The sequence below is a fragment of the Elephantulus edwardii genome, unplaced genomic scaffold, assembly GCF_000299155.1.
Source record: "Elephantulus edwardii isolate Elephantulus edwardi_28Jun2011 unplaced genomic scaffold, EleEdw1.0 scaffold00133, whole genome shotgun sequence".
Lineage (NCBI taxonomy): Eukaryota > Metazoa > Chordata > Mammalia > Macroscelidea > Macroscelididae > Elephantulus > Elephantulus edwardii.
In genome coordinates, this window is record NW_006399883.1 from 7,813,000 (window position 1) to 7,833,644 (window position 20,645).

General features: G+C 51.3%; 1 protein-coding gene across 1 annotated transcript; it reads left to right on the forward strand.

The window, feature by feature from the left end:
• The first annotated feature begins 208 nt into the window (after positions 1-208).
• CRYAA (crystallin, alpha A) lies at positions 209-4,169 on the forward strand. The gene is made up of 3 exons (XM_006893941.1): positions 209-431; positions 1,522-1,644; positions 3,960-4,169. Exons 1-3 carry the CDS (start codon positions 243-245, stop codon positions 4,167-4,169), a joined length of 522 nt encoding a protein of 173 aa, XP_006894003.1. The 5' UTR covers positions 209-242.
• The last annotated feature ends 16,476 nt before the right edge of the window (positions 4,170-20,645 follow it).

A 20,645-nucleotide genomic window follows, 5' to 3' on the forward strand; every position in this document is an offset into this window, starting at 1 on the left:
AGCTGACTCCAGGCTGGCCATGGCTGTCCTCTAAGGCCGGTATTGGTGGGTGCTCTGTCCACACTGCTCTTCAGTGCAGCCCATGTTTCTGCTGACGAGGCATGAGCTCATGTCTTTCCAGAGAAATCCCTTAATGCCTCCATTCTGTCTGAGCCGTATATAGGGAGGCCGGCGAGCCAGCTCCACACTGCTCTGCCCAGTCTGCCTGCCTGCTCACCAGCCTCCAGTCCCGCGGTGCCGACATGGACGTCACTATCCAGCATCCTTGGTTCAAGCGCGCCCTGGGGCCCTTCTACCCCAGCCGGCTGTTTGACCAGTTTTTCGGCGAGGGCCTCTTTGAGTATGACCTGCTGCCCTTCCTGTCCTCCACCATCAGCCCATACTACCGCCAGTCCCTCTTCCGCACCGTGCTGGACTCTGGCATCTCTGAGGTAAGACCCTCTGGCTCTGATCGTCGGTGGGAGGCCCTGGGAGAGACGAGAAGCTGGGGTTTCTAAGCGCCAGTCCGGGCCAGGGCGCTCCGGATGCTGCACTTGCCTCTACTCACCTGGCAGCCCAGGAAGCCTGGCTGGCCGCACCGCTAGGAAGGGGGGTTGGAAGAGAAGGCCACGCTGAGCCCAACATTCTCTTTTCCTCCATCAGCTCATGACCCATATGTGGTTTGTAATGCACCAACCACATGCTGGAAACCCCAAGAACAACCCCGCCAAGGCAAGTCTGGTGGCAGATGCGAGTTGTCTGCGTTCAGCTGCTTCCCGTCCTTTCCCTTCCAAGTCGAGGAGGTCGGGGTGTGGGTGGGGGTGCTTCCTCTCACAGCCACAGCGGAGCGCAGCCCACCTCCACCAGCACCGCGCAGGGTCCAGAAAACCTGAGGCCAAAGTCAAAGGAAACTCCCCGTCCCCGTTCTGAGCCACAGGGTCCATTGTCCTGGAGAGCTGGAGTGCAGAGTATGAGCCCAGAGCTGACCCAGTTACAGTCAGCTTAGGGCCCAGAGTGCCTCAATGGATGCTCTGAGCAAGAGAAGTGCAGGCAGTACGTAAGAAAGGGCATTGTGTGGATACGGCCAGGCACTGGACAGGCTACAGGCAGAGAGGAAAGACAGGGCAGTACTGCTTATGGACAGACAAGTGGAGCCGAGGACAGGGCCCTGAGCCCAAATGTGTAGTTCAACTGGTCAACCGACCCACAGCTAGCCAGCTCACCCATAGCCAGCCACCCTGCCATAGCTAAACAGAGACCCAACTCATGATAAATCAACCCACATTCAGCCTCCCCCGCCCCATAAGAAGTCAGCTAGTTAAGCCATAACTATCCATCCTATCCAACCATCAGTCCAAGCCATTACCAACCAACCCAGCTTCCCATAACGGGCCTGCAACCAGCCTCGGCAGGAGGCCCCGCTGGAGGGACAGGTTAGCACAGCACGCAGCTTGCATCCTGGTCGCTGGGAGCACAGCCACCACACCCCCGCTGTGAGCCTGCGGCCCCCAGGGGAACCCACACGGGGCGTTTGGGTTGCAGGTCCGGTCCGACCGGGACCAGTTCCTCATCCTCCTGGATGTGAAGCACTTCTCCCCCGAGGACCTGACGGTGAAGGTGCTGGATGACTTTGTGGAGATCCACGGCAAGCACAATGAGAGGCAGGTAAGGCTGTGGCACAACAAGCTCCGGGGCCTGGACCCCACGGCCCAAGGGGAGCAGGAAGACCTCTGGGTCACTCCTGCAGACAGGCAGTGATTGGCTTGGGGCTCTGGGATCTGATGGAGTGCAGCTGAGACCCCTAGATCAAACGTGCTCTGAGCTGTCACGTTTCCCATTCTGACCACAGGGAGGGATTAGAGAGGATCCCAGGGGCATTCAGTGTCCAAGCAGCAACCAAAGCACATGCAACTCACCTTTGGAAGGTGACCGTGCCTAATCAGTGCTCCAAATGCTGCAAATGCATTGTGGTCAGAACTCAGAGTGCCGCGATTTCACAGAACAGGGCTGAGACCCAGAGGCATGGTCTGCTTAAGGCCTCAGGCTTGTACAAGACAGAGGGAGGTCTCTCCAGCGGTCAGCTGCTGCCTACTCTGCTGTGTGCCTTGCTCTGCAGCAAACTTTGCTTGTTTGGTCGCCCCTGACCTCTCTGAACCTACAGCTGGATTTGGCTTGGGGAGAACAGAGAGCAGTGCAGTGTGGGGGGTGGCACCGTGCTGTTGATGGCACAGCCACAAAGGGGTGTGGAGGGGAGAGGCCCAGGTGGGAGAGTGCTAACACCAGTCTTCATTTCCTCCAGCTCAAGGCTTTTCCTTGTTGAAAAAGTGGTTGGTAGTTCAGGGTGGTGGAGCTCAACTCTTTCCTGTAACTTCTCTCTCGTGTGGGATCCAGTAAACAAAGAAATCTGGTTTCTTGGAATTGACTTCCTTTGTGGTGACACTATGTGTGTTGGAACAGAATGGTGTTCTACTGGGTTTTAAATAGCTGGGCTTTGGAACTAAATTGTCAGACCTTTCTTATGAGGAACCTCTTGGTAGACTTGAACTTCTGTCCTTTTAGTTAGCGGTCAAGCACATTAATAGTGTGCCCCAGAGGGTCTCCTTCGGGCTGAGTAAGCCCTTGCTAATTCTACTTACTCATCACAACCCAGGACCTCCTTCTTGCATGCTGAGCTCTTGGCTTCCCATCCAGTAGAGAAGGAGCCTGGAGATGGAATGAATCTGGGGTCCAGGCTATGTGCAACAGTGGCTTTGTGAGCCTGCAGACTGAATATAGGCAGTGTAGAGTGGAGCAGAATCTGTGCAGGTCATGGGGAAGGGGAGAGCAGTCAATTCTGGTGTGAAATAACTCCAGCTGCAGAGTGCACAGTGAGGCCAGCCACGGTGGGTTCTTGGAAGACTCAGACGTGAGGTGGTTGTACATTTTCAGGTTTCGCTCCTTTGAGAGGTGGCCAGGCCACTACTCCGCAATGTGTGAGAGTGAGGAAGTACAGTCAGGGCTCTTATTTGCAAATTCACTGATTTGCTAATAGATAATTATAATCCCCAAAGTAATATGTACTGCACTTTTCCCACTCATTCATGGAAATGCGAGTCCCTCCCAGCTAAGGCACAGGGACGCTCTGCCTTCTTGCTTCAAAGCGACCTTTTCATGGTCTTTGTAGTGCCATGTTTTCCCCCTCCCCATTTTTGTGCTTTTTGTTGGTGATTGTGCTATTTAAAATGATTTTCACACATAGCAATGCTGCCTAATGTTTCTAAGCATAAAGCGGGGAAAATACAACACAACAAAACAACCCGTGTTGATAAGCTCCACTCAGGCTTGGGTTATGGTGCTGTTGACTGTGAGAGGAATGTTGATGAATCAGCATTATATTTTTAAGAAGCCCAAGCACCCATTTACTGTCAAGCCAGCTCACAGCTCAGGACAACCTCGGGTCTGTCAGAGTAGGACTGTGCTCAGGGCTTCTAAAGACTGATATTTCCAGAAACAATTTGCTAGGCCTTTCTTCCAAGGCACCAATGGGCAGACTCAGCTCTTAGACTTACCAGATAGTTGGGCACATCAACTCTTTGTACCTCTGGGGACATTCAAGTACCTTAAAAATGTGTTCTCAAGCAGAAACATATATGAAAAAAGGTTATGCCCTGAATGGTTGACAGAAAGGTTGCAACCAGAGGCTTCTGGGACTTTCACCTTTCATTTCCCCTGCATCAGTGGTTGGTTCTGATTTTGCTGATTCAGTATTCACGGTGGCTTCACAGAACAGAACTACCATGGATAAAAACTTAAAACTCTTGGGAGGAGTACTGGAGACTGGGAGCTCTTCCTACCCTGCCCTGGAGGCAAATGTATATAGACTTTAGACTGCCCGTGGTTCAGTGGGGCCTTCCGTGGCGCAGAGGATGGCTGACCCCTTAATGCTGGCGCACCTTTGACCACTCCCTTTCCTGTCACCCTGGCCCCGTCCCCTGTCCCAGGATGACCACGGCTACATCTCCCGTGAGTTCCACCGCCGCTACCGCCTGCCCTCCAACGTGGACCAGTCGGCGCTCTCCTGCTCCCTGTCTGCGGATGGCATGCTGACCTTCTGTGGCCCCAAGGTCCAGTCTGGCATGGATGCCAGCCACAGCGAGCGGGCCATCCCTGTGTCCCGGGAGGAGAAGCCCAGCTCTGCACCCTCATCCTAGATGTGGCAGCGGGCCGGGCTGTTTTGCTGGCAGCCCTCCCTCACACGTTGGTTCCCGGGAGACTGTAGAAAAGAAGGGGTGTTTGTTCTTCCTCTGCTTTCCTCTCTTTTGTTTCTTTTCCATCTTCTCAGATGGGGTGAGGTTTGAGAGTAGCTAGTAGACCTCAAGACCTTGGTCAGAGGTGCTGTGTCCTCCAGGTGACCCAACCCCGGCCAGTAGAAGTGACTGTCACCCACACTTCAGTAGGTAACATGCCGGTGCTAGAAGGCAGAAGGGGATTGATCAGCAAGCCCTACGATCCCCTGCGAAGGGCATCGGTTTGGGGAGGGAATGGAGAGAAAACAGTTCCTAGCTGAAGTGTCTCAGGATGGCTTCTGGGTTTCTAGCCGGGTCTACCTTGGTGCCAGAAGGGCCACGTTCCCTTGGCAGTGCCTGTCTCAGGTCCTGGTGCACATCCTGCCCAGGTGTGCCCAGGGGTTGTGAGGATGGCATAGCAGCTGCAGCAGCAGCAGCACCTCTGCGGTCTGGGCTCTTGCAGCCCGCTTCTCTCAGACTGTCACCCCTCGACCCTTCCTTCCTCTGTGTAGCACCACTCTGGGGCACTGGTCACCTCATGAGCTTGCAGCCCGGGCAGTCAATAAAGAACGGTGACACGCAGCTGGAGTCTGTGCATTCTGTCTCCACGTTTGCACTCATGGGCGGAACCTTCCCCCACCCCCACCCTCCTCAAGTTCACCGCACCTCCATGGTCTGGGGCCACCCGCTTCCCTCCCAATCCTGGGACACCTTATTCTGTGGGGGAGATGAGAGTCTCCAGGTGAAAAGGCTTCCAAGAACTGAAAAGTGAGGGGCGGAAGAGAGAGGGGGAGATCTGGCACTTCCTCTCAGGCCTCCTTGGGGCCCAAGAGTCAGGTTGTCTCCCACCTCAATCATTTCCTGTCTGGAGAGGGGATACCCTCGTCTGTCTCCAAATCCACCCACCACTCCTCAGGGCATGCAGCTGAGCTGGTGACCAGACCTCACAGCCTTCCACTGTGAGCACATCACGGGCTTCCTAAGCTTGAGCGAATCCCAGACACCCTACTCCCTTCATCTGTGAAGCAGACTTCTGACGTGGGGAGGGCTGTGGTTACACCCCAGAGAATATCAGCCTTCTCACTCGCTCCTTTATTCCCCCCATGGGACGGGGTTGGGGAGTCAAGCAAAGCCTTCGAGCTGGGGAGGGACAGGAGTCCTGAGGTTAGAGGGAGCCCATGGGGGAGCAGTCCTGAAGTTCATACCGTGGGGGACTAAGTGTGACCCTGGGACGTGGAAAGGAGCAGGGGCTATGGTGGGGGTGGCACCACCACACTGCCAGGCTCAGGAAGGGTCCCCTGGGGAGGCAATGCTGTCCTGTCATCCTGAGATGACAGCAGAAGGGGCTGCTGGGAAAGAATTCAGAACGCCCAGCAGGGGGCAGAAAAGGGTGAAGAATAACCCCAAACAGCCTCAGTTGATGAAATAATGCCCCAAACCCACCCCCTACCGCTGAATGAATTCTGAATCACGGTGACTCTCTTGGAGCTTCTTAGGCTGTGAAGCTTGAGGAGTCTCCCCATCAGGCCCACAGTTAACCCGATCCTTCTCCACTGCTCCTTATGATGACATGTTGTGGTTGCTCTGTGTCCTTGACTCTGGGAACGACAGATCCGAACCTTGCCCCCTATCCTGTGCCATCCTCACGTGGCCGACACGCTTGAGCCCTTTGTAAAGCCACTGTGATGATCCGTTCTGCTGAGGGTCTTCTCTTTTTCTGACTTTTCACTTTTCTTGAGTAAAAGAAAACACCCCCCCCCCCCATCACATTCAGTCACATACATACTCACACTGGCTTGCTCACTATCTCACACCCATGCACACTGGAGTCTGTTCTGTTACTCTGGGCGTGGCTCTGTGGAAAGACACCCCCCCCACTGTAATGAGTCTAGAGCCCCTCCCACCCCCTTCCCAACCCCTCCCAGAGCCAAAGCCTTCCCCACTGTTTGACCCACCCCAGGAGCGAGGAGTGGGGAAGAGTTGTTTGCGCCCTGAGGAAGTGTCTCAGTTAGAGGCTGCGACAGGATGTTCTGGCACTTTGGCCTCTGAGTCGCCCTGCTCTTCCGTGTCTGCACCAGGCCCAAGTCCTTGGCTGGCCCTTCTCCAGGCAGACGCCCCTCTGGAAGGCCTGGTGGGTATGGGGCCCGGCAGGGCTGCAGCCAGAGAGGCAGCTGTTGTTGCACTGTGAGGACACAGCCTCACCAGGAGACGGTCCTAGACTGATCCTGCACAGAGTTTGGAGCTGCAGAGCTTTCTTGGGGTGCAGCCTGCTTGTCCTTTGGGGGTCCCCCCACTAGCTTCTGGCCTATTGGCTTAGGAGGGGTGCAGGGTCCCTATCTCACTGGGCCCCTGAGGCAGAGCAGTTGTGATCTTTCACTTCTCTCTCCTGAACCCCTTGATCAACCCCCTGGGTTCTCCATTCACAACCCCCACCCTGCCACATTTCTTAAACTGGGGTGCGCTGGAGGCCACGGCCAGGGGCTGTTTTGTGCTCTGAGCCAGTTTCGGGCTTCCAGGGTGCTGACAGCCCTTCACAGAAGGGCTGCTACCCAGAGAACCAGACTAGCGCTCCCTCACCCACCTGCAGTCACTGTGCCCAGTCCCTGCAGCCGAGGGGTCTGCTGCCCTGGGACACTCCCTACCCCCTCTACCCCCAGCCACCACAGCTCCTGTTGAGTCAATAGTTAGGGTCCTGTGAGCCAAGGTCTAATCCCACAGAGTGGTCTAGTGTTAAGAAGCTTCACTGCAATCCTACGGGCACACGGTTCAAATTCAACTGGTCAGCTGAAGAAGAATGGGACATCTCCTCCCTTGGGAGTTATTACCTCTGAGAGCCCGCTAGACTTGTCAGCTATGGGTGGGCTCTGACTCGAGGACAAATAACAACAACAACTGCATCCCTGAGGTTGGCATCGCTGTCCTGACAAGAGGTGGAGTTTGGCTGGAGCTAATTCCAGGCCATTCAGCCAGGCTGGGAAACACCATCCCCTCCCAAGTTGTGCCTCATGGGTCCCAGGAGGTGCTGACTCTGCAAGTCACAGGCAGGCCTGGCTGTCACTAGCTTTGGCTGCAGGCCATGCTAAGTCGAGCTCAGGAGTAGAGAATACAGCTTGGGACACACCGCTGGTCTGCCCTTTAGGAGTGTGACCTGCCCTCTACGTCCCCTGACACAGAGCACTTTCTCCTGCCCAGTGCTGCCTCCACAGATGGCTTCAGGCCAACCTTCATGAGCTTGGCTGCTAGAACAAAGGGTGATTTACGTTCACCAGAGGTGCTTCGGAAGAAAGACCAGGTGATCCACAACTAAAAAGTGAGCCATTGAAAGCACTTGGAAGCTTTGTCCTATTCTGACACAGGTGGGGTCACCATGAGCGAATTTACTTGACGGCATCTGGCTTGGTTTTCAGAAAGCAAGAGGGGTATTTGCACCTGGCCTCCTGCCAGGCTCACCTGAGCCATCTGGTGCTGAGCATGGGGCACCTCACGTGCATGGTGGCAAAGTGACTCCACTCCTGCTGCCCGTGTCTCTGCCAGTCGGCACCCCGTCTGAGTTTCACCTTCACCTTTCTGCTCTCTTCTTCCCATTGCTCACCTGGCCTCTGAAGGCCTCTGTGGTCTGGCTGCTCCTGCCTTTATGGAATGTTCCCTGACTCTGTTGGGATGAGTTTGAGTTCAGGTCAGAAGAACCCTCCCTCACAGCCACGTCCTAGCTGTGCAGCCTAAGACACATAACAGTCACCTTGACAAAACCTGGAAAGGTGGAGTGATTGGTATTCCCCAAACCTACCGGGAGTGAAAATTCCCCAAGTGCTTCATAAAGTATGCAGAGTCCCGGTGAGTAGAGCCTTTGATGATCCTGCTGGGTGATTAAAGATGAGGCCAGAGGGGGAAGTACGGGGTCACTTAAGGCAATAGTAGTAGCCACTGGCAGGTGGGGCAAGTGGAAGGGCTGAGAAGCCTCATGGGAACTGCTCGGTGCAGGTCCCTGCTGCTGCGTCGGCATCCTCTCTTCCTCCTGGAGTCACATGGTTCTGGAGCAAAAGTTATCCACTTGCCATCATCACCCTCACCATCAATGCTGCCACCACCATCACCATCAGCAATGGCATCACCACCACCATTACTATCATAATCATCATCATCATCACCCCTGCATCAGCGTTATCATCCCTACTGTCAACATTAGGAAGCTCTGGTGGCCTAGTGGTAAGAAGCTGTACTGCAATCTCAAAGGTACAAGGTTCGAATCCCAGCGGGAAGAAGGATGAACAATCTCCTCTCGTGCATTTAACTGCCTCTGAAAATCCTCTGGAGGGTCAGCTATGGGTCTGTTCCAACTTGACAGCACATAAAAACAACAACAACAACAATTGCTCTAGCCATCATCATCACTTCCATCACCACCACCATCATCACCATCACCTCTACCACCACCACCATCATTACCATCAACAGCATCAGCAGTGGCAGGAAGAACAATGACTTAGCAGCTGTTGTGCTCTGGACACTCTATCAACCGCAGTAGATCCCAATGCGATCAGTACATGAGTTGAAAGCATTTGTTCATTGTTTGGCCTGGAAAGTGAAGTCACTAGCCAGTATCCTCTGCTGCTGAGAGCCTGGGCCAAATTCATCCTCCTGTGTTTGACTTCACAACCGTGGTCTGAATTCCCACTTGGATAACTATTAAAATGTCGCATGAACATGGGAGGAGGGAAGTACTGGAGCACCAGATAAGGCCGACTCTGATTCTAGTTTATCTGATGTGTTTGTGGGAAGATTTCATAATCCTTCTAAGAATCAGATTCCCCATACTACTCAGTTAACATTAAGTTGTACGCCGTTGAGTTGGATCTGGCTCGCTACTGACCCTCCAGTGGGTTTTCAGAGGCTGTAAATCACAAGGAAGGAGATTTATCATCTTTCTCCAGCGGAGCAGCTGGTGAATCCAAACTGCCTGCTTTTGTGTCGACAGCACAATTCCTTACCACTAGGCCACCAGAACTTCCAGTAGAGAATAGTTGCTGTTAAGTGCCTTCATGTTGACTATGACTCCGTAACCTTATGAAAAATGGATCTGCACTTTGCCCTATTTTCATAATTTTTTATACTTGAGCCCATAGCTGCAGTCACTATGTTAATTCACCTTGCTGAAAGTCTTCTTTTCCTATGTTGACCATTCACCTTTCTAAGAATGATGTCCTCCTCCAAGGAATAGCCCCTCCTAACAACATGCTTAAAGTATGTGAGATGAAGCTTTACCATCCTTGTCTCCAAGAAGCACCCCGGTTTCACTTTCTCCAGGACATATCTGTTTGTTTGGCAGTTCACTGGATATTCAATACTCTTCTCCAACCATAGTACACAGACATTAATTCTGTCACTCTTATTGCCCAACTTTCAGATGCTTAGCAAATAATTGAAAAAAGCCATGGCTTGAATCATGTTCACACTAGTGTTTAAACTGACATAATTTCACTTCAGCTCTTTGGAAATGCCACATATCTTTTGACTCTCTGACTTTTGGTACCAAGAGTGTCAATTGTGGATCCAAGGAAGATGAAATGGTTGACAACATCAATCTTCTATCTATCATGATGTTGCCTATTGACCCAATGGTGAGGATTTTTTCCTCTTCTGATGTTGAAATGGAACCTGTATTGAAGGCTGTAGTCTTTGTTCTGAAGCAAGCATTTTAAATCCTTCTCACATTCAGCAAGCAGGGCTGTGTCATCTGCATAGTTCAGATTGTTGATGAATCTTTCTCTGATCCTGTTACCACAGTTTTCATCGTAAAGTCCAGATATACAAATATTTGTTCCACAAATTGAGTAGGTATGGAGAAAGGAGACAGCCCTGACACACACCTTCTTGATTTTTAAATACAAGATGGTTGTTGTTAGGTGACTTTGAGTATGACTCATAGCAACCTAGTGGACAACAGATCACAGTTGTGCCCTATCCTGTGCCATCCTTACAATCTGACACACTCAAGTCCTGTGTAGTCATGTGTTAAAGGTTAAAGGTCTTCCTTTCCTTTTCTGCCCCTCCACATTTCCAAAGATGATGACCCTTTCTAAGGCATAGTCTCTCCTAGTAACATGGGCAAAGTATGAGAGACGAAGCTTTATCGTCTTTACCTTCAAGGAGCACTCTGACAAGACCTTCTGCAAGACAGAATGGGATGGTCAGTGCTCTTCTTCACACCATAGCTCAAAGGCATCAATTCTTCTCCTGCCCTCCTTACTCGTGGTTCAGCTTTTAGATGCATTGGAAGTGACTGAAATGATCAGGCTCACTTGAACCCTCAAACTGACATCAGTGCTCCTCAATACTTTGGAGAAGTTTCTGATTGAAGACTTTTGCAGTACAATACATCTCCTGATTTGACTGCTGGTACGAAGTATATTTATTGTGGATCCAGGTAAGTTGAAGTCGTTGATAGTTTCAATCTTTTGTCTATCCATTATGATATTGCCTATCTGTCTAATGGTGAGGATTTTTGTTTTCTTGATGTTGAGATGCTGTCCATATTGAAGGCTAATGTGTAAAGTTGTTGTATACTATTGAGTCAGAACCGATCCATAGTTAACCCTACGGTGAGTTTTTGAGGCAGTTAATCGCATGGAAGGAGATTGCCCACCCATTTCCTGCCGGACAGCTGTTGGATTAGAATCGCCCGCCTTCGGGCTGCAGTGCAGTTTCTTGCCTCTAGGCCACCAGTGCCAGTGAAAGGAATACTCCACCCACTACTCTACTTTGCGTCTTCCCATACAGCCAGCAATTCCAAGATTTACCACCAGGTGGCAGCAGAGTCCGTGCCGCCGCCTGCAAGCCCTCAGCAGGCAGGGTACTCCGCATCTAGACTAAAGGTCACCTTCATCTGTTCAGGGAACTGGATGCAGCTGCAACAAACATCCGCAGAGCTCCAGGCACTGGGAGATCTACTGAGCTAGGGTGTGCATAGTTCTTGGAGACCCTGTTCTCTAGACCCTGATGTTCAGCAGGGGTGGCTGAGGGCGGGAGAACCGAAAAACAGTATGACAGCTATGTTCTTTACAATAAGCATTCTGATTTCATTGACTTGTTTGTGAAGCAATTTGGAAACGGAGAGATTGCTACGGGTGTGTTGGCTCTGTGCTGAGTTCCCCTGGGACTCTTCCCAGTAGAATGACTTCACTGTCCAGTTGATCACTGACAGAGGTGATATTTTGCATCTGTCTTCTGGATGCTCCCCATTCACCTCTGGCCCCCGCTTCTCAGGAAAGTCTCAAGGCAGCCTCTGTTTTGCCATCTGAGGCCTGTGGTGGGTGGGAGGTGGCAAGAGGATGCAACCTCAGAGTATGACACAATGGCCAGTGAGGAGGTGAAAGGTGCCCCAGCCAGATGCTGTGTGTGGCCAGCCGAGGATAGCCTGAGGCCAGAGAGTGAGACCAGGATGCCAGAGACCATTTCAAAGAGCAAGGGATGCTGTGCTGGTGCCCTACACGGTGGGACCAATGCTGGGTCTGCTTTCTGGGGCCAGGCTGGTACGCCACTCATGGAGGGGGTTCAGAAGGGGCCTAGTGGGGCTGAACTGAGTGAGGGGGTGGATTGGTCTAAGGCTGCAGCTGCTATGAGGCCCCCAGTGAGCTCCCAGACACTGGGTGGCCAGCCCGACAGGTGTCCCGGTCTTCCTCCCAGTTTGGACCCCACTGTGTCTGCAGGGCCAGAGAGGTGGAGATCATGCAGCTGTGCTGATGAGAAACCAGTACAAAACCCCTCGGGGGCACTTACACACGCCCGTGCGTACAAGCATACACAAAAAATATAAGGCATATTCCCATAAACACAACACACACAGATGTGCAGACACACATGCACGTAACCCGTGTATACACACTTGCAACACACACATACATGCACATGTACAAACACTCACAAAGTCCAATAAAAACAAATCACGCGCGTGCACGCCTAGTACTGGGCTTTAACCCCTTCGCTCTCATGCCACTGACTCCCTGTGTGTCTGATCTGTCCTGGAACTTGAAAGAAGCAGTCACAGGAAGATACTCAATGCCTGCTTTTTCCCTCAATCCCATGACCTGTGTGGATGAAGTGGGCAGACCCGCCATCTCCAGTGCATTTTGTGTGCTGCTCACAGCAGTGTTGTACCTTCCTGAGGGGAGAGAGAAAAAAGGGAGGGGGCAGGGCCAGTGCTCAAGGGCACTCAAGGTCACAGGGAGGGAGAGGCAGGGAGGGGCAGGATAGCGTGGAGGTGTGGCGAGCAGTCCCCCAGAGAGCTCAGCGACTCTGGGCCCGAGGGCCCCTCATCTTCACCCAAGCAGGGATAAGGACTTGATAATAGTGATCATCCAGCTCAACGCCAGCTTCCTGCGTCAGGGCTGGCCTCAGCGCCCTGGAAGAGAAGCACATGACTCACGCTGAGGGGGCGCTTCGGCAGAGGACCACGGACATCTGACGCCAGTGGGCTAAAGAGAATCAGTGACTGTTCATTCGGCCTGCGGCGACCCCTGAGTGTCAGGGTAGCACTGAGTGCTCTCGGGTCTTCAGTGGCTGATTGTCCAGAAGGAAAGCACCAGGTCCTCCTTCTGAGGTGCCTTTGGGGGGGACTAGAACCCCCAACCTCTTAGTAGTGAGGCATTTAACCATGAGTACCACCCAAGCACTCTAGGAAGCCAGTGCACTGGAATCCCAAGCACACACTTGTAGGACATCCAGGGCCCCGTGGCTGCTGCAGTGGTTTAAGATGGATCTTAAGTGCAGCTCTGTGCTGGATGTAACCTCTCACATACTGGATGCCCTGCTGCATGTTTCACAGATGAACCACCAAGTCTAGTGATGACCCAGGGATACATGACAACAGGGGGTAGTGTGGGGACTTGGCTTCCAGAGTCTCCCAGAGATGGAGGCCTCGCTCTTCACACCCATGTTTTCTGACAGGGGCTGGCTGTGTCCAGCAGCACCACTGACACCCGAGGGGCACAGCCATTCTCACCCCACCCTCCTTTCCCTACTTGTTTCCACCCCCCTCACCATGAATATAAAGTCCTGTCTGCTAAGGTCCCTTATTCTAATCTTTCAAGTTGCTAATTTCAGTTTGATTACATGGGGATATAATGATAGTTCTTAAAAGAGCACATTGCTCAAGGCTGATCTTTTTAAAGCTAAATTTTTATTCTATTTTAATTATTATTCTGTTTTAATATAATTTGAGAAGATATTTTGGTTTAGCTTTAAGGATGATTTCAGGGCAATCGTTTCAGAGGTTCAGCCACCCTCCATTACTGCAGAGAGTCTAGAGTTCAAGAAAATTTGAAATTCTGTTCTGCATTTTACCCCTTTTGATCAGAATCCTTTTTTTCTGAATCTTGAATAAAAATGCTCAGTAATGGTGGCTGAGAATCATCTAATTATTTTCTTTCCTGGTAAAGGAGGTAGTTGTTAATGAAGGCAGTTAATCACATATTCCACACCCTCGTCATATTCCTGCCTTTTCTTTCTCTGTTTTTCCAGTTGAATAGAGACCAATTATTGTGCTATGGACGGCCACTTGCAGCTCTTAAGACCCCAGGCACTATGCAATGCACTAGGAGGCAGAACAGGGTCACTAAATATGCTATTATGCAGGTTGACTGGGATGTACCATGAAACCATGATCCTAATCCTAGAAACCAAGATATTTGGTGCTACATAATCAGCCTTGGCGTATATTCTCTTTCCCCAGTTTTTATAAATACAGTTCTCATACAACTTTTGCCAATTTAACTTTTTACAGGTGTGCAACTTAGTGGCAGCAATTACAGTAACCAGCTATGCAGCCCTGCCCTTAATCAGTGTGATTTTCCCATCACCGTTAATCTCCTTTTCTTATCCTAGTGACTCCTTATAACTTTGTTCTTAATACATTTGCTTTTTGAAAGTCTTTATGTAAGTGAATTCACACAATATGTATCCTTTTCTTATAGGTTTATTTCTCTCTGTCTAAAGTCTCCGAGCCCCATCTATGTTGTAGCATGTAGACTTTATTTTTCCTACTGGCTGAGTGCTATTCCACTGTAGGAACCTGCCCCATTTTTCTTATCCAATCATCTGCTCATGGTATTCAGGTTGCTTCTACCCTTTTGCTGTTGTGAATAGTGCTGTGGTGAACATGGGGGTCCCAGTCTTTGGGGTATACACTTAGGAGTGGACTTGCTTAGCCACGTTGTAGTTCTAGGTTTTTGAGGAATGACCACTTTGTTTTGCACAATGGCTATATCTTTTTGTATTTCCACTAGCAGTGGGTAAGGGCTCCATTCCCCCTACACCTTGTTAACATGTACTATTTTCTGAGGATTTTTTCTTCTTCATTGTAGTCTTTTTCAGCTCACTCATTCGCTGCTGTGGAGTTAGTTTTGACTCATGAGGACCCTATATTGGGTTCCTCAGGCTATAAATTGAAAAGGAAGAGATTATGCATCTTTCTGCCTCTGAGCTCCTGGTGGATTTGAACCACCAGAGAGGTGTGGCTGTTGGGCGAGCAGCACAGCTCCCCATGGCCTCTGCCACCAGGCCCTGTAGACTCGCCTGGGGAAGGAAGCGGCCTGCTCAAGTTGTTTGTCCATTTTATGATCACTTCTCTTTTGTTGTCACGTTATTGAAGTTAAGTGTATGTGTGCAGTTTCAAGACTTTTGTCAAACACATGATTTCAGAAAGAAGTCCCTCAGTCGATAGCTTGCCTCCCCCCCTTTTCTGGTGAAGTTGTTAGATGAACAAAGTTTTAAATCTTTGGTTAACAACACTCTATGAGAGGGCTGTGCCCAGAGCGCCGCATGTTTTTAATGTTTATGAGATCCCATTTATTTACTTTGCCCTTTGCTGTTTGCTGTTGTTATTATAGTAGATAATCCGTTGTTGAAAGCTGGGCCTGACAGCACTAGCCTGGCTTGTTCTTCTAAGAATTGTGTGTTTTTACTTTACATATTCAGGTCCTTAATCCATTTTGAATTTGTTTTTATGTATGCTGTGAGGCACACGTGGGTCTTGTTTCTTTTCTTTTTTTTTACAGGTGAAAATCCAATTTTTCCATTTATTGAAGAAATGCATCTTGCCTCAAAATTACTGGGCACCCGTGTGAAAAATCAGCTGACCGTAGAAGAGTGGGTTTATTTCTAGACTGTCAATTTATTAACCTTGGCCGCCGTGTCTCTCGCAATTCCCGCACCAAGCTGTTTTGGTTACTGCAGCCGTACAGTATGTTTTAAAAACTGGGAAGTAGGAAGCTTTCTCTGCCTTGTTCTCCGTGAGTGTTTTTGTAAGCTGTTGGGGGCTTCTTGCTATGCTCTGTGGGGGTCTCGCTTCTCTATTCCTAGAAAGAAAGCTGTTTGAAGGTAATAAGCACTGTGTGGACTCCCTTGATGGCTTTGGGTAGTGTTGATATGAAAACAATGCTAAGCCTTTCCGTCCATGAACATGGGCTACCTTTCCATTTGTTTGATCCTTCTGTACTCTCCCCCAGGGAGCTCTGGTAGTGCGGTCTGTAGGGAGTGGCCCTGTTCATATAGAGATCTTGCGTCTCCAGCAGTTGCAGTTTGAATCCACCAGCGACTCCAAGGGAGAAAGATGACACTTCTCTGCCTTTTGACTTACAGCCTCAGAAAACCTGCTGAGGGTCACTTATGAGCTGGCTTTGACTTGATGGCAATGAGGTGGTACCCCTCCCTTCCAGGAGTGTTTGGTGGCCTGGTGGTTCGAGGCCACCAGTTGATCCACGAAAGAAGGTGGGCGATCTCCTCCGGTGCAATTAACTGTCTCTGAAAACCTACTGGAGGGTCCCCTGTGGGTCGGTTCTGACTCTCTGTGTTGTTAGGTGTCCTTGAGTCGAGTATAACCAACCCACAGTGACCCTATGAACACCAGATCTGAACCCAGTCCTGTCCTGCCCCATCTTCATGCTTCCTGACACAAACTAGAGTCCATTGCAGCAGTCACGGTGTCAATACACCTGGTTGAGGGGCTTCCTCTCTTTTGCTGCCCCATCCAATAGATTTTTGTTGTGTATCTGACAACTTTTCTAAATTCCTTATTGAACTCTAGAAAGTTTTTTGAAGACTCTTTGGGATTTAGATATCAGCCCATTTTAGGGTGGAAGAAATTGCAGTCCAGAAATGCATAGAGCAGAAAGCTTGGGGATGGCTGGGGTCAGACATTGTCCCCAGCCCAGCAGGCTCTCTAACCCATGAGGTGAAGGGCACTGATGAGGCCACACGTCACCCCAGACAATAGTCTGGGTTCCCTGTCAATGCAGTGAGGGGTCCTGAGGTACTCTCTTTGAAAGAAAATGTTGTGATTCTTTAATTTCTTCACCAGAAAGTTTATAATGCATTGGTTAAAAAAAGAAAATCAACACAAAGAGCTTGCACAAAAAAACAGTGTCATAAACAACACATAAAAATCAAACCAAAGATTTCTTTAGAATGTGCCTCCACTTCTGAGAGGTGAATGTGGGTGTGCCCATTGTGGACATTGGAGCCCCCCTTTCTCTTCCTGAGCCTGGCTTTGCTCTGCCGCCCTGGAGGCTGTGCTTCTGTGCAAACATCTTCATCATTGTCCACAGGCGGCGGATGGACTCCCTCCATCAATGATTCACCTATTAACAGACTCCTGGGTCCCCCATCCCGACTGGCTGGCGCCCCTCTGAGAACCAGGAGATGCTGTGGGTGCCAAGGTCAACCAGGGGCACTGACTGGTGCCAGTCCCGTCCCACTGAGGTGGGTGACCCTGGATTCCTGAGACCCTGTGTAGAGGAGGCTCCATCACTCCTGAATTCCAGGGGAGGGGGAGGCCAAGGAAAGCGAGCTTAGGTAAGGGGGCTGACAGGGCAAGGGAACTCTGGGTCCTGCTGATGCTGGGAGGGACACCCAGCCAGCTTCTGGAAACACCTTTCTCCTAGGGGTGACTCATGGTGGCTCCGGTGACTCAGCTGGCTGGATCTAACCATGAAATTTATAGGCATCCACCACCTGGGCAGCTCCCCCAGGCCAGGGGTGGTGAGGCCTGGATGTGAGCAGGCCAAGTCCAGACGCCAAGTGCGAGACCAGAGCCCCTGCACGAGCCAGCTCCTGGCCCTGGTGCCTGGGCAGAGTGGGCAGAGCCTCAGCTGCAGGGGCTCAGCTGGGAGCTGCCAGTCTAGTCCAGAGCCACCCTGAGGAATCTGGGCCTGCAAGCAGAATGTCTGGTCCAGGAAGTAACCCCAGTGAGTAGGGGGAGAGGACAGGCATCTCCAGATTAGGGGAGCTGAGGGGATTCAAGGGGTCTTTAAAGACTTGAGGTTTGAGTAAAAGTTTAAGGACAAATTGGTTTTCCACTCAACAGTTCATGCACATTGTGTATCTATCTGTACTCTCCCTGCTTCCTCCCAGCGTTTCTCATTTCCACGTCTTGTTCTTTCCTATCCCTTCAGAGCTTTCACTTATTGCCTCTGAGTCAGCCCTGACTCATAGCTGCCTCCACAGCAGGTTTTCCGAGACTGACACCAGAGGAGACTGCCAATCTCTCTCCCCAGCAGCAGCTGGTGGATTCGAACCTCCAGAGAGGCACCGCTGCTGGGTTAGCAGAATGCTCCACAGCCCCACTGACCCCACCAGGCCACCACAGCCGTATCCCTGCATAAATGCTCTTTTGATCTCTATCAGAAAGAAGAAACAAATCCATCTTAAATAGAGTGCAACCAGAGTGATACTTTGAGGCAAGGATGGTCAAACTTCATCTTATCTCATCTCCCTGTGGGCGTTTTCTCAGGAGGAACCAGTCCTTATAGAGAGACGTCATGCTGGGAAGGAGAGGGGGTCAGCCAAGGAGGAGGAGCCCCTCCTGAGACCGAGTGGCACAGTGGGGGTTTGTTTACAGCAAGCACGGAGATGCAGGTCCTGCGTGCAAAGCTGTGCCTGCTCCTCAGAGGTGGGGCACTCCTGACAGGTGAGGGGCAGGTGGGAATCAGTTACGCTCACACCCCTTTGATTACAGAGGACTCAGCCAGCCAGCCTCAGCCCTGTGCATCCCTGCACGTAGAGGCCTACAGGTGAGAGTACTCCAGAAGTCTCGGGAAGGCTCGGCCCCCCTGCCTGCCAATGGAGCAGGACAGAGAGCCCACCTTTTGGAAGAGGTGTGCACTGAGACAGCGGTGGGGAAAGCGCAGCATCATCACCTGTCTCATCCTGGGTGAGGGTGTCATTGTCACCTGTTATCCTGAGCAGGGGCGTGAGCAGAGTTCAACACTGAGCTGGCCTCAGAGAAGCACCTGTCCAGGCAGATGTCAGAGCACGGGACCTCATCCAGCTCACCCTCCACCCGCGGGGCAGGTGACACACTCCCCAGGTGGGAGAGAGGACTAAGTAAAGGCAGGTGTTATGGATGGGGCGCCCTCACAGCCACTGGGGGGGGACACTATTGTGGACTGAGTTGTGTCCCTTAAAACCACAACGTGTTGGCCCCTGGCACCTGTGAAGCACCTGTGAATGTGCGGCTGCTGGGAAACAGGGTCTTTGCAGATGTTGTTAATGAAGGCGTGAGGAGGTTGTAGTGGCGTCCACACTGGGGGAGGGCGAGGGACCCACACAGCCTGTTCTCAGCCTTCGGAACTGGGACACAGCCAAGTCCATTCTCACAGCCCTTCAGGGGGTGGTATTTTGAATGGTAGCCCCAGGAGACCAGAAGAAAGGGGACTTATTCTGCCTGCCTCCTCCTTTCCTTCATGGCTGCACACAACCTGGGCAGACTTGGGTGGATGCCTTCCTTTTGGGGGGCTGTGAGGGGTCACGGGGTAAAGCCAACAAGTGCAGGGGCGTTATGGCCTCACAGAATAAAACCCAGGCCAGGGAAGTAGATGGAGGAGGGTCCTGGCAGGTGGACCCCACCTGCTTACCTGCTCTGTGAGCTGACGCAGGGTCCCTGCGTGGGGCACCAGCACACCTGCCCCAAGTGGCAGCTGTGTCCGCGCGTCTTGCCGTGGAGAGTGCTCGGTGTTACTGCATCCGATCTGGCCTCACCGCCCCTTCCTTCTTCCTCCCTGCATTGAGCTGGCACTTCTGAATCCAAGTGTCAGCTTCCTGATCCTTCACTGAGGAAAGTGCCCGCCATCACAGGGAGCTCTCTTTTAGCTTACTGGACTTTTTACTCTCCTGTTGCCCCAGAGAAGTCTGGCACACACAAGTACAGGTCTGGCGGAGACCTCTGGGCCCGCATGCCGCTCCGCGCAGGCGCCACAGGCAGCTCTCCCAGTGTGGTTCCAGGCGGGGTGAGCAGGGCCACAGTACCCGTCAAGTCCAGGCCTCCACTTGGGGCCTCTGTGTGCTCAGACTGTGTGAGGGGTGCAAGGGCGGATCACCCACTAAGCAGGGTGAGAACAAGCTTACTTGTGCTTACTCATTAATCGAAAAATAAAATACAATTTTAAAAATGACATTTTCATTACATCAGAGATTCTGCTTCTAGCTATGGCTTCCAGCATCTGTCTCTCTCCCAACAGGGAAGGAATACCCGGAAGCAAGGTAAGCACAGATGGAATTGTACATCCTTACTAATCTGTAGTGAGCAGTTTCACATGCTTTTCAACACCTCTTTGAAATTAGTCACTGTTGTTATTGTTTTGTGCTGTTGAGTCTCCTGCATCTCATAGCGACAGAAGCTCTGAAGCCCGCCCTGTCCTGAGCCAGTCTCACTGACTCTGACACACCTACCCTTACTGCTCCAGTCACTGTATCAATTCATCTCATCTGGGGTCTCCATCTCCTGTGTGCCTCTGTCCTCCCAAGCATGCTGTCCTTGTATAAGGACTGGTCCCTCCTGGCCACATGCCCAAAGTATGTGAGACAGAGCTTCAAAATCCTAGCCTCCAAGGAGAAACTTGGTTTCACTTTCTCTAAGACAGACCTGTTTGTTTACTTGGTGGTCCATGGTATGTTCAAGATTCTTCCCCGGCACCACAACTCAAAAGCATCGTTTCTTCTTCTGTCATCCGTAGTCATTGTCTAGCTCTCTGATGCACAGTAAGTAATTGTGAAGACCATGGCCTGGATCAAGCACATCTTAATCTCTAGATTGACATCATTGCTTCTCAGCTCTTTGGAGAAGTCCCTGTCAGATGATTTTCCCAGTGCAGTTCGTCTTTTGATTTCCTTACTGCTGGTACCAAGAGTGTTGATTGTGGAGTTTAGTAAAAGAACTCGTCTAAGCCTGTGCTTACCTTGCCTGTGGGGTCTTCTGGGTATCCATCACCCAGGAGCAGATGATCCAACAGCAGGGTTAGCCTCCTGTGTAAGGAGTTCTGGTGGCTTAGTGGTAAGGAATTTTGCTGCCAACACAAAGATATGTGGTTTGAATTCACCACCTGCTCTGTGGGAGAAAGATGGGCAATCTCT